Below are 12,851 nucleotides of genomic sequence, written 5' to 3' on the forward strand. Positions count from 1 at the left end.
CATCCATCCAACTACTGATCAATCAATCAATCGATCAATCTACTAATCTATCTATCCATCATCTACCTATCCATCCATCCATCCATCTATCTACTGATCAATCTATCGATCAATCAATCTATCTAAATATTTATGTTATATCTAGTTCAATCAAATTTTGAAATTAAATTTTAATTTAGAAACTTTTTATTTATTTGTTTATTTATTCATTCGTTTGTTTTGGTTTGAGGGAAACTAGGAAGGGGGACACGAAAATTAATCATATAACTTGTTCAAACCAGAAGAAACAAAACCCAATCAATCAATCTACGCTGTTCTGTCGGTTATAAATAACCCGCGTCTTTTACCTCAGCAGCCTATACGCAGTAGTATACCGTATACCGTAGTAAAACACGCTTCTCCTATCTGCGGTAAACATGGCAGATGTCCAGAAAGAGCTGCACGCGTCTTCTGTTTCTCCTTTCGACGTGTCTGTGGTTTATTTTCATGACTTTGTCGCACTTTCAGCCTCTTGAATTGAGGAAAAAGTTCATGAACTCCCGAGCGCGCACGTCTCTCAGCGGGAGCCCGCACGCCACAGATCGGCACGCGTCATGTTTGTGTTTCAGAGCAAATGGTTTGGATTTCGCTTTGCACCTCTGCTACTCACATTTAAAAAGGCCATATGATCCTCTTCACACTAAGCCATTCTAATTGGACGTATTTGGAAAATGTTTAATTCAGCTAGCAGAATTTATTTGGCATAACAGTGTATTTATTATGACAATAATTGATATTAGAATATTTCAACATTACAATTAACACACATTATTATTATTATTATTATTATTATTATTATTATTATTATTATAAACGTACGTAGTAAACCGTATAACTGTATAACGCAGCTATAATATAGCTATAGGCTATATTAAACCATATTTCTCACTGTAAATAAATGAATATCGATGTCTGACTTTGTCCTTTATGGAAAAACGGACTACTATAATTATATTATAATTATTATTATCTATTATAAGTGTAATTATTTTAATTATAAGTAGCCATTTTGAATTGTAATAATAGCTAATGCTATTAATTTTTTTCTAATATCTTAAATAGTTAGCACATCAGTTGCTATCGGTTTCTTCAGGGCATAAACATCCTGGACCATTACGGTTTATGGTTTTTGTAATAAAGCCACTTAACTGTAAATTATTTTAGATTTATTTGTACTTATTATTTACACAATTAGAAAAGTCAACAATGCACATTAAACTAGCCTATCTTTATTTTCCACTCCCCCAAAATCAGTTTTCTTGTGTATAGAAATAGCATATAGCATGTACCCTGAGCTCCTGAAAACCACTCACACACACACACACACACACACTCTCTCTCTCTCTCTCTCTCTCTCTCTCTCTCTAATAATGCTCACTCTGATTGTAAATAATGATTATTTAAGTAATGTGACTAATCTAATCTAATAGCTCTAAGTTTTCTAGCATAGATATATCTGAAATTATTTTAATACAGGCCAAAGGAGCATTACAACATAAGGACATGTGTTTTCCAAGTCATTAAAATTATATTTCTGACCTGTATAAAAAGTAACTTCAAAATAAAAATCAGTTTTTGTTTTCTGCATAAACAGAAGGGATGAATGTGCAACGAATTAAAAGAAGATTTTATTCAAATTAAACCTTTAATTAAAATAATAAGTTCTCATTGGTTTTCGGCGATTTCTCCAACAATTGTGATTAGCTGTTGATGGTGTGAGCGCGCCATGTGTTTTGGCGGGAGTGTGACCTCACACCTCCACAATCGCGCGTGTCAGACCCGAGGCGCGAAGTCACCGTTTGTCACGAGCGCTTTCCGGGTATTAAAGCTTCCAGACTTCAGCACGAGCATCATTCTGATCGGAAACAAACAGCAGCGCACGGACTTACTCTCTTTCCACGGACACTATGGAGAACATCACTTTCACGAGCGGGTTAAACTCTGAAATGGACGCGAATCAACCCTGGAGACCCTGGCTCAGCCAAACCAGTCGCAAAGCTCCAGATTATAAGGTATATTGAGTTTTCCAACGTAATATCTTATACTAAAAATGCTGGGTCTCAACTCTACATTGGTTGAAATATATACAAACCCAGTTAAAAATGACATTTGGAGTGTCCATATCTATTAAATTAAAACAATCTAGCATGTTAAGAGTTTAAGCTGTGAGCAAAGGATCTGATCTAAAATGTCTTTCTTTACTTCAACAGCCTTATAAAAGACCAGCCGATGATGAACAGCACAAGCTCTCCATCTTCAAACACCCAGTCAAGTATGTCAAACACTTCATTTGAGATCAGAATGCTGAATAATACACACTCATATACAAATATACTGGGATGTTTCAACCCAACACAAACCCAATGTTGGGGTGCTTTTTAAAAATTATGTTAACTGTTGTTTTTAATTAATTTTCTTCTTTGTTTTAACGCAACAGTTGGATTTGTCGATATTTAACCCAGTTTTGGGTTAAAACAACCCAGCATTTTTTAAACAATGTAAAGATTTGTATAATCTAAAGCATTAAAACTCGCTGTCAGACTTTTTAAATTACATTATTTGTTGTTTTTTAAAAAGATTAACAGGTTTCTTTACCCAACTGTTGGGTTTGTCAAAATTTGTCCCAGTTTTGAGTTAAAACAACTAAACATTTTTATATAGTGTAGATTTGCAGCTAATTTAAAGCATTTACCTCACCGACAAACTTTTAAAGTACATTAATTGTTGTTTTTAACTGATTAACTGTTTTTGTTTTGCTCTAACTATTGGGTTTGTCCATATCTGACCCAGCGTTGGGTTAAAACAACAAAGCATTTTCATTCAGTGTAGATCTGTTATAATGTAAAGCATTTAAACTCACTGTTAAACGTTTTAATTGCATTACCTGCTGTTTTAATGAATTAACTGCTTTAATTAACTGTTGGGTTTGTCATAATTGTGTGCCAGTGTTGGGTTAAAACAACCCAGCATTTGTTAACAATGTAGATTTGCAATAATGTAAAGCATTCAAACTCACCATCAAACTTCATTAAACAACATAAATTGTTGTTTTTAATTAATTAACTGGGTTTGGTTTTAATCCAACTGTTGGGTTAATCAATATCTGTACCAGTGTTGGACTGAAACAACCCAGCATTTTCATACAGTGTAGATTTGTTATAATTTAAAGCATTTAAAGTCACTGTCACACGTTTTTAATAACATTAATTATTATTTTTTAATTAATTAACAGTTTTTTTTATCCAACTTTTGTGTTTGTCAAAATTTGTCTCAGTGTTGGGTTAAAACAACCCAGCATTTGTTTACAATGTAGATTTGTAATAATGTAAAGCATTTAAAGTCAGTATCAAACTTCATTAAAGTACATTAATTGTTGTTTTTAATTAATTAACTGGGTTTGGTTTAATCCAGCTGTTGGGTTAATCAATATCTGTACCAGTGTTGGATTAAAACAACCCAGCATTTTCATACAGTGTAGATTTGTAATAATCCAATGCATTGAAACTCACCATTAAACTTGATATCTGCAGGTTGTTTTGGCCCAAATCCCAGTGTTTCGATTATCTGTACGAGGACGCGGAGGTTCTTCTGAGAAACTACCCAGTCCAGGCCACAATCTGCCTGTATAAGGATCCAGACACTGAGGATGAGGAGGATTACAGTGATGAAGAGGACGAGAAAGAGCTCAGATGAACAGCTTCTCCGCTAAAGCATTATTTATAGACTGATCTCACTTTACGTCGCTCACACGTGTAAATAAGTTGTGGATATGTACATAAGACTGGACGCTGAATGTAAATGTACTTTAAATTTTGGTATTTATCATAAATTATTCTTTATACTAAGTGTAACTTATTGACTTGAAATAAACGTATTCATATTTGAGATGTTGTTTTTGGTCATTTTTGTATCACAGTGATGTCAAAATAAGGCACACAAGTACAACTGAAGACTAAATTATCATTATTTTTTTTATATTTCACAAGCTTAACAGAGATTTATTCAGCATTTTAATGTATCAAAATATAAACACAATGTACTTAATATATTCATAATGTATTGCAAAACACTTCTGGTGCTCTTGAGGTGGGATACGGATAAGGGGTTAAGAGGTAAGGAAGGGATGGTCAAGAGTGTGCAGTGCTCAGCATAATTGAATACAGCCCATTTTGATAATGAATATTTTTATCTATTTCTCAGCGAATATAGTCGGTGTATTTTGGTGCATTTAAACAAAACAGATTTATTAAACAGATATATTTATTTAAATAATATTTTAGTCACCAAACATATTTAGAAGTGGAAAGATAATACAATTAATTTCAAGCAAAACATTGCAAAAAAAACAAAAAACATTACAGCCTACAAAATTTCAACTACATTTTTCAATTTTTATTTTATTTTTTTGCTTCTCTTCATTTTTCCTCTTTTTTAAAATTTGTATTTAATAATTTTCTATAACATGTAAATTTGGCTGTACTCGTTTTTGGAGCGTTATAGAAAGTTATTTTGTTAGATTAGCTTCAGATTTGGCTTCTGTACTGACTAATCTAATGTATATGCACAAATATAATGTTGTTTTAAATTCCTATAGCCTCCTATTAAAAATATGAATTTAAAAGATAGACTTGTGAGGGGTGTACTTACAGATGCTGCACACTGTACTCATAAATGTAATTACAGTAATTAATTACAGATGTAAATACAGTGAGGTATTTAATCAACCATAAGTACAATGTAAGAACATGTTTTCATATGATAATAACATTGTAATTAACTTTAGTGTAATTATATTAGTTAGGGCCACTTCATATGAAGTGCGACTCTTAATAATTTTTTGTTTAATTGTATACAAATTAAATTTTAACAGTATCTTTAAGTGTCTGTCTATTTAAGAATTGGATTTTATAATATTGTGCAAATCATGTTTATAAAAATTACGAATTATTAATTTTAGCGTACATAACAGGGCTACCTAATATAAAGCAGGACCCATATTAGTTGTGTGCATAGTTGTATAAAAACTGTCATTCAATACATAATATCTTTGTTAATCTGAGCAGTTTGCTAAAATAATAGTTTAAAAATCTAGTTTATAAACGCATTTTGTGATTTTTAACAGATATGCTCATTTAAATGATGTGTGGCCAGTTTCGTTTTCATTTCCGATAGTGGCTCATGGCTGCCGTCACTGTGATGAACACACACACATGCAAATCATTCTATCAGCGCGACTCTCAAACGATTGCTCTGTGAAACAAACTGAACGTTATTTACAACTTCATTACCTGTTATTCACAGCCTATGCAGGTTCTGTTCACTAAAGTAGCCGTCACTGGTGCACGTTCTTGGCAGTAAACAAAAAGCTTGCGGTCAGCTCACGTGTGTTTTCGCTGCCGGGAATACATCATTACAATGAAGACAGAAAAGACATTTCTGGGTGAATTACACATTATAAATAAAGTACTTTTAACGCCATTTGAAGGTTATCATGTTCCTGTGTAGACTTGTGACCGCCTTTACTCGTCTCTCCTGACCTTGAAAATTTAATTGGCTGAATCGTAGAAAAGCTGAATTAAGATCGCGTGTAGGGTCGAATGATTTTTTTGATTAATCGTGCAGCCCTACCTTAATGTAATCCAAATGTAGTCAGATTACATTGTCATCAATGTCTACCATACTTTACTATGCATATCTTTTATCAAATTAGCACAAAAGTAATCTAAATGTAAACCAAAAGTAGTGAGATTACATTACAATTAGTCTATCCCATATTACCATACCACATGTGTCAACAAATAAAATTTAGCACAAAAGTAATCTAAATGTAATCCAAAATTAGGAAGATTACATTACAGTTAGTCTATCCTATATTACCATACCATGTGTCAACAAATAAACTTAAGCACAAAAGTAATCTAAATGTAATCCAAAAGTAGTGAGATTATATTACAATTAAAGTCTATCCCATATTACCATACCACGCATCAACAAATAAACTTAAGCACAAAAGTAATCTAAATGTAATCCAAAAGTAGTCAGATTATATTACAATTAAAGTCTATCCCATATTACCATACCACGTGTGTCAACAAATAAACTTAAGCACAAAAGTAATCTAAATGTAATCCAAAAGTAGTCAGATTATATTACAATTAAAGTCTATCCCATATTACCATACCACGCATCAACAAATAAACTTAAGCACAAAAGTAATCTAAATGTAATCGAAGTAGAGAGATTATATTACAATTAAAGTCTATCCCATATTACCATACCACGCGTCAACAAATAAACTTAAGCACAAAAGTAATCTAAATGTAATCCAAAAGTAGTGAGATTATATTACAATTAAAGTTCATCCCATATTACCATGCCACATGTGTCAACAAATAAACTTAAGCACAAAAGTAATCTAAATGTAATCCAAAAGTAGTCAGATTATATTACAAATAAAGTCCATCCCATATTACCATACCACATGTGTCAACAAATAAACTTAAGCACAAAAGTAATCTAAATGTAATCCAAAAGTAGTCAGATTATATTACAAATAAAGTCCATCCCATATTACCATACCACATGCGTCAACAAATAAACTTAAGCACAAAAGTAATCTAAATGTAATCCAAAAGTAGTCAGATTATATTACAAATAAAGTCCATCCCATATTACCATACCACATGTGTCAACAAATAAACTTAAGCACAAAAGTAATCTAAATGTAATCGAAGTAGAGAGATTATATTACAATTAAAGTCTATCCCATATTACCATACCACGCGTCAACAAATAAACTTAAGCACAAAAGTAATCTAAATGTAATCCAGAAGTACTCAGATTATATCACAATAAGTGTGCATTCTGAAAGATTATATTATTGACATGTTTTGCCAAGTAATTTCTTATCGGTAAGTGATTTGAGTTCATAAATACTCCACCCAGCTCTGGTCATGACCCATACAGACGTGTGAATGATGGACAGTTTTTACAGCTTCATTCTCAGACACACAGACTTCTCTCTCTCTCTCTCTCTCTCTGTTTTAAAGTCATTTTAAGGTCAATATTATTCACCCCCTTCAGCATTATTAGTTTTGGATTGTCTCCAGAACAAACCACTGTTATACAATTTATGATACAAATAATTTAGTGCGTACATTTAGTGAAAATGCAATGTTTAAAACATATTTGATGGTTAATCGTGAGTGTGTTGTTAATCGCCCTTGTTTTATGATCGTGGGAAAGCAGTGTGTGTGTGTATTGAGGTGTTATAATAGAGTAAACCGGCGTGTGCGCGTGTGTGTGTGAGGGTGTTATTTAGCACTGTCATGGTGTCCATTAGGTATGTGTGTAGATTCACACTGTGCTGATCTCTGACCAGGTCAAGCTCATGTTATCCTGTTGATTATTCATGAAATATACCTTGAATTAAAATGAATGAAGTGAAATAAGTACAGCTCATGATATAAGTGATGCGTTAAGTTTTAAAATGACAATCTGGGATATTTAAGTACTACTAAATGTTTAATATATTTGTGTATTTACTACTTGTATGCTAGATTTACTTATGGTGTTATCTATTATAGTCTTATTTACTTTAAAAGGTTTAATGGATTCATTTTAAACTTAATTATACAAACATTTTTATATATTTCTGTCCTCTTTTTCAAGCTTTTGCCATTTTTTTATATTCAAAAGTTTTGTTTTCATCCTGAAACTATGCATCTACCCCATTTGATCTTACTTGGAAACTCTGCTGACTGGACATCATTAGTTTGGAATATACCACTGCCAAAATAAAGGGGATTCAGGAAAACTATACAATTCTGGTCAAGTTGAGACTGTATCAGACTTAGTTTAATCCTAATTATTCCACTATTATTGTTTTTATATAATCTAAAAAAGGTGACTGTGAGGTGAATCTCAGGCTTTGTTGTAAATAAGTCTAAATCTAAACAGCTGATTAAATAAAGACTGAATAAAAGTTGTATTTTGTTATTTTTAGTGCTTATTATTGCACTTTAAATCATTTCATTTTCTACGTTGCGCTTTCTGTACAAGTTAATAATAATAATAATAATAATAATAATTTAATAAAAACAACATTTAATGTCAGTTAAACAAAAATTTACAAGCAAATTCTCAGTGAAACTAATTATTCTTGTATATAGTAGTGATGTTATTGATATTAACTTTTAAACAAACAATGCAAGTATATTTTTTAAAACTTTAGTCTATTTATTATAGTCTATTTGTTTGAAGTTCTGAAGTTATTTAGAGGAGAATTAACATTAATAATAATAATAATGACCTGTATTGCATTGTGTGCGTGTGTGTGAGTGTGTGTGTGTGTGTGTGTGTGTGAGAGAGAGAGAGAGAGCTCAACCTCTCTTAGCCGTACAGCAGTGAAATTTGACTGAACTCGTTCCCATGACAGAGTGTCAAGAAAGAGTGTGTGTGAATTTGTGTGTGTGTGTGTTTTAGAGAGTGTGTAATTTAGCACTCTTGAAGAGTTGTGTGAGTGTGGGAACTCCTGTGTCTGAGCCTCCAATTCTGATCTCCCTCTATACACTGATTGGTCATCAATCTGCAGTTTCTGTTCATGTGTGTGCAGAAGTGTTTATTTCATGTCTGGAAAAGTGTGGAAGAGATAAGAGTGTATGAGGTGCGACACTAAGTGTTGGGGTGTGTGTGAATATGCCGGCAGGTGGCGCAAGAGCTCAGCATTATGCATTTACACCGATTTATGTTATGTTTAAACAGCATCACATTATACAGGAAGGTCTTACAAGAAAAATTCACACCATTATGTTTGATTTGATTATTTTTAAATGACCCAAAATAGATTTAATAAAATTTTTAGGGGGTGATTTTTTTATTATTATTAATAATATTAATAAAAAGAATTATGTGATTTATGAGTTCTTGTTATATATTTATATAAATAACAATTACAGGATTAATTTGAATTTGAATTCTTAAATAAATCTGCATTTAATTTATATTATTATGATTATATATTATTATCATTATGATCGATATTGTTATAGCATTTTTTTATATTAAGGTTGAATCTTCTTTTACAAAATATATAATATTAACACACACACACACACACACACACACACACACATATATATATATATATATATATATATATATATATATATATAGTTGAAGTCAGAATTATTAGCCCCCCGTTTAGTTTTTCCCCCCAATTTTTTGTTTAAAGGAGAGCAGATTTCTTCGACCCTTTTCTAATCATAATAGTTTTAATAACTCATTTCTAATAACTGATTTATTTTCTCTTTATCATGATGACAACATAATATTTGACTATATATTTTTCAAGACACTTATACAGCTTAAAGTGACATTTAAAGGCTTCACTAGGTTAATTAGGTTAACTAGGCAGGTTAGGGTAATTAGGCAAGTTATTGTATAATGACGGTTTGTTCTGTAGACTATCGGATAAAAAATACAGCTTAAAGGAGCTAATAATATTGACCTTAAATTGTTTTAAAAATGACAATTGCTTTTATTCTAGCCTAAATAAAACAAATAAGACTTTCTCCAGAAGAAAAAATATTATCAGATACACTGTGAATATTTCCTTGCTATGTTAAATATCATTTGGGAAATATTTTAAAAAGAAAAAGAAAAATCAAAGGGGGACACAATTCTGACTTCAACTGTATACACTGTTTAAATGCTACATCTTGTATAAACGTTTACTACTTCGACTATACTTTTTTCAGACAAAAACATGGGAGAACATCTCTAGGTATTCATTTCTATAGTGGGCAGCAGGGGACGCCGCTTCACCACTGAATTTGGTCTGTGGATAAATAATTCAGTCAGATTACTTCTCTTTAAACACACTTGTGATGAACATAAACTGTTCATATGTTGTTATATTCTGCTGATCTCCGCTGATTCTCCTTTTAAATTACTCATATTTCCACATTTGAAAACAACGCGAATGTGTTGCAGATTTGTTTATCTAGTGGTGTTTTATTTAGAGTCTCTAGCATTGATTTATTCATAAACACAGAGGATTTCGATAATGAGCAATAATTCCTCTGCCTGATTATGCTTATGCTAATGAATGGATGTGCTGTTAAGCTAATAGTTGAATTTCTGATTGTTTTATAACTGTTTGTCGTGGGATTCAGTATAATCTGGATGTAAATACGCGTCTGTATGCTTCTTCTGTTTTTAGAAACTGTTTCAACTGTTCAGCTAATATAAAACTATGTAGGCCACTTTGTTTCTGATTTTGTATCATTATTATTAGGCTGTTGTTGTTGTTATTAACGTTACTATTATTATTAGCTTTCCCTCGAGGACTCTGAAACATTTTTAAAATATTTAAACAAATCTTTTGTTTACCTTAACCGCGCGCTGCCACAGACACTTCCGGTTCCTGTCACTTCACCTTTACAACCGTAGTTTGTTAATTTATTTTAATTAACACAACCATGAAGGCGCTGGCTTGTCACACAAATCTCACCTACAGCACTTTGTCATTTGTTATCTACAAAGAGATGAACCCCAACATGTCTAATTAAAATGTACTACTTAAAATATTTCAGAATAGACTATCTTCATGAACCCCCAAAACATGCTAATTATCACTAATTCAAATGGAAAGCTAAGGTTTGACAACTCCTTGTTAACTAACCAATATGTCTACATCTATTGATCTAACTTTGGTTTGCTTGTAGCGTTCGCTGATGTAGCCTAACATTAGTTACTTACTTCTGATCATGACACATCATTATGTAGGTTTTAGTGTGTAAATAATAATCATAATAATAATCCATGGGTTAACATTAATGTTGTTTTCAGAACATTTTCTCAACATTAAAAGAATTTATTATGTACACGCATAAGAATGTATTATGCTTATTATGTACATTGTAAAAAATGTCTGTAAATTAGCAGTTTTCCATATTTTGCGATTCATGTTTTTATTTTATTTTTTTATTTCCCCCATTTATTTCTGCTTCTGGATTACATTACGGGATTTTGATCTTCCTTACATCTTTTAACCATGAAAAGTAAAAAAAAAAAAAAAAAAAAAGGGACTTTTCTGAACATGTTTAATAGTCTACAGTGCTATATTGTCTGGGGTGGTGTTGTATATTACACTACAAACACCTTGTAATAATCTGCAGCACATTTTGTGCTATTTTACAGACTTATTTATCTAGGTATTATTATTTTTTTTTACATTATATTATTTCAAACTACTAAAATGTCAATAAAAGTCACTTTGTTAAACTGTGGAGTTGAATTTTCACCATCAGAAGTGGACAGAGCAGAGATAAGCATCCCATAATGCAATTCACAAATAAACCCTAAAACACATGTGAATCACTAATACGGAAACTGTTCATGAGCAGGTATTTTCTACAGTGTGCAATACACTATCATCATAAAGAGATTGCAGTAGTGATGTCAGAATGTATTCCGCTTTTAGAATGTTCTATAACATCAAAGTGACATTCTTCTTATAATGTTCTTTTAACAGTTTTAAGAACGTTCAGGTACAAACCGCATTAAAGGAAGCTCCTTTAATGTTGTCTCAGAACATTTTCTTAACACTATGAGAGCGGTTACCATGAAAATGTCTCTGTTGGTGACAAATGTGAGAACGATTAACACTGTACAAAACATTTATGACAAAAACTTTCAATTAAAGACAGGTTAGTCTCTATATTAGAGGTCACCACAGCAGAATGAACCGCCAACTCATCCAGCATATGTTTTACTCAACGGATGCCCTTCTAGCTGCAACCCAGTACTGGGAAACACCCATACACACTCGTACACTACAGCCAATTTAGTTAATCAATGCCCCTATAGAGGCTTTGTTTGGACTGTGGGGGAAACCAGAGCACCCTGAGGAAACCCACGGGGAGAACATGCAAACTCCACACAGAAAGTCAGCTGACCCAGCTGGGACTTGAACCAGCATCCTTCTTTCTGTCAGGCTAACCACTGAGCCACTGTGTCACCAAATTAAAGACATTTTTCTGTTTATTTACCGTTTATTTAAATTTAAGCTATTCATTTATCGGGTTGCAACTATATTTTTTTAAGTTGTAGAAGGTTTAACTTAAAATGTTTTAGTCAGTTTGATTGATGTAAGGTGAGATGACTAAAAAAGTTATTTTGATTCAGCAGCCAGATTTATTTTACAGTGTATGTAAGCCGTGGAACCAAAGCAAAGCTAATTAAACACACACACACACACACACACACACACATCAATCTCGCATCAGTGTTTCTGTCTGAGTGCTGAACTTTCACAGGGTTAATGGTCTGTTTCCAAATGGCCACTTAACGAGGAATCACAAACTCCCGTCCCAAACCCACAACAGAGGAGGACAGGCTAATCTGTGTGTGTGTGTGTGTGTGTGTGTGTGTGTGTGTGTGTGTGTGTGTGTGTGTGTGTGTATGTGTGTGCGTTCAGTCCAACAGCATCTGAATCACAGCTGTAGACTAAAGCTTCCAAAAAAATCTGAAGGCTCATAAATCAAGCAGGCCAGGGGGGATTCCACACACACACACACACACACACACACGCACAGGTGAGAATGAGCATCAGGTCAGTGTTCAGACAGGACAGCAGGTTAATGTTCGTCAGATCTTCGTTCTGCTCGCTGCTCTTGGAATGTCTCAATTAGACACTGACCAGAGTCCCATCAGAAATCTCAATCACTTCCTGTGTGTGTGTGTGTGTGTGTGTGATGAGAGAATTCTGATCTATAGTGAATCAAAAACAACATTCAATCAGCTCTCTA

At 32.8% G+C, this 12,851-nt stretch overlaps 1 protein-coding gene across 1 annotated transcript; it reads left to right on the top strand.

The window, feature by feature from the left end:
* The first annotated feature begins 1,891 nt into the window (after nt 1-1,891).
* Nucleotides 1,892-3,905, top strand: ripply2 (ripply transcriptional repressor 2). Its single transcript, NM_001039109.1, is given in 3 exon segments — nt 1,892-2,051; nt 2,250-2,311; nt 3,570-3,905. Coding segments are annotated over 3 exon segments (330 nt in total). The 5' UTR covers nt 1,892-1,946; the 3' UTR covers nt 3,733-3,905.
* Nucleotides 3,906-12,851: the final 8,946 nt, after the last annotated feature.

This window comes from Danio rerio, chromosome 4 (assembly GCF_049306965.1).
Source record: "Danio rerio strain Tuebingen ecotype United States chromosome 4, GRCz12tu, whole genome shotgun sequence".
Taxonomy (NCBI): domain Eukaryota; kingdom Metazoa; phylum Chordata; class Actinopteri; order Cypriniformes; family Danionidae; genus Danio; species Danio rerio.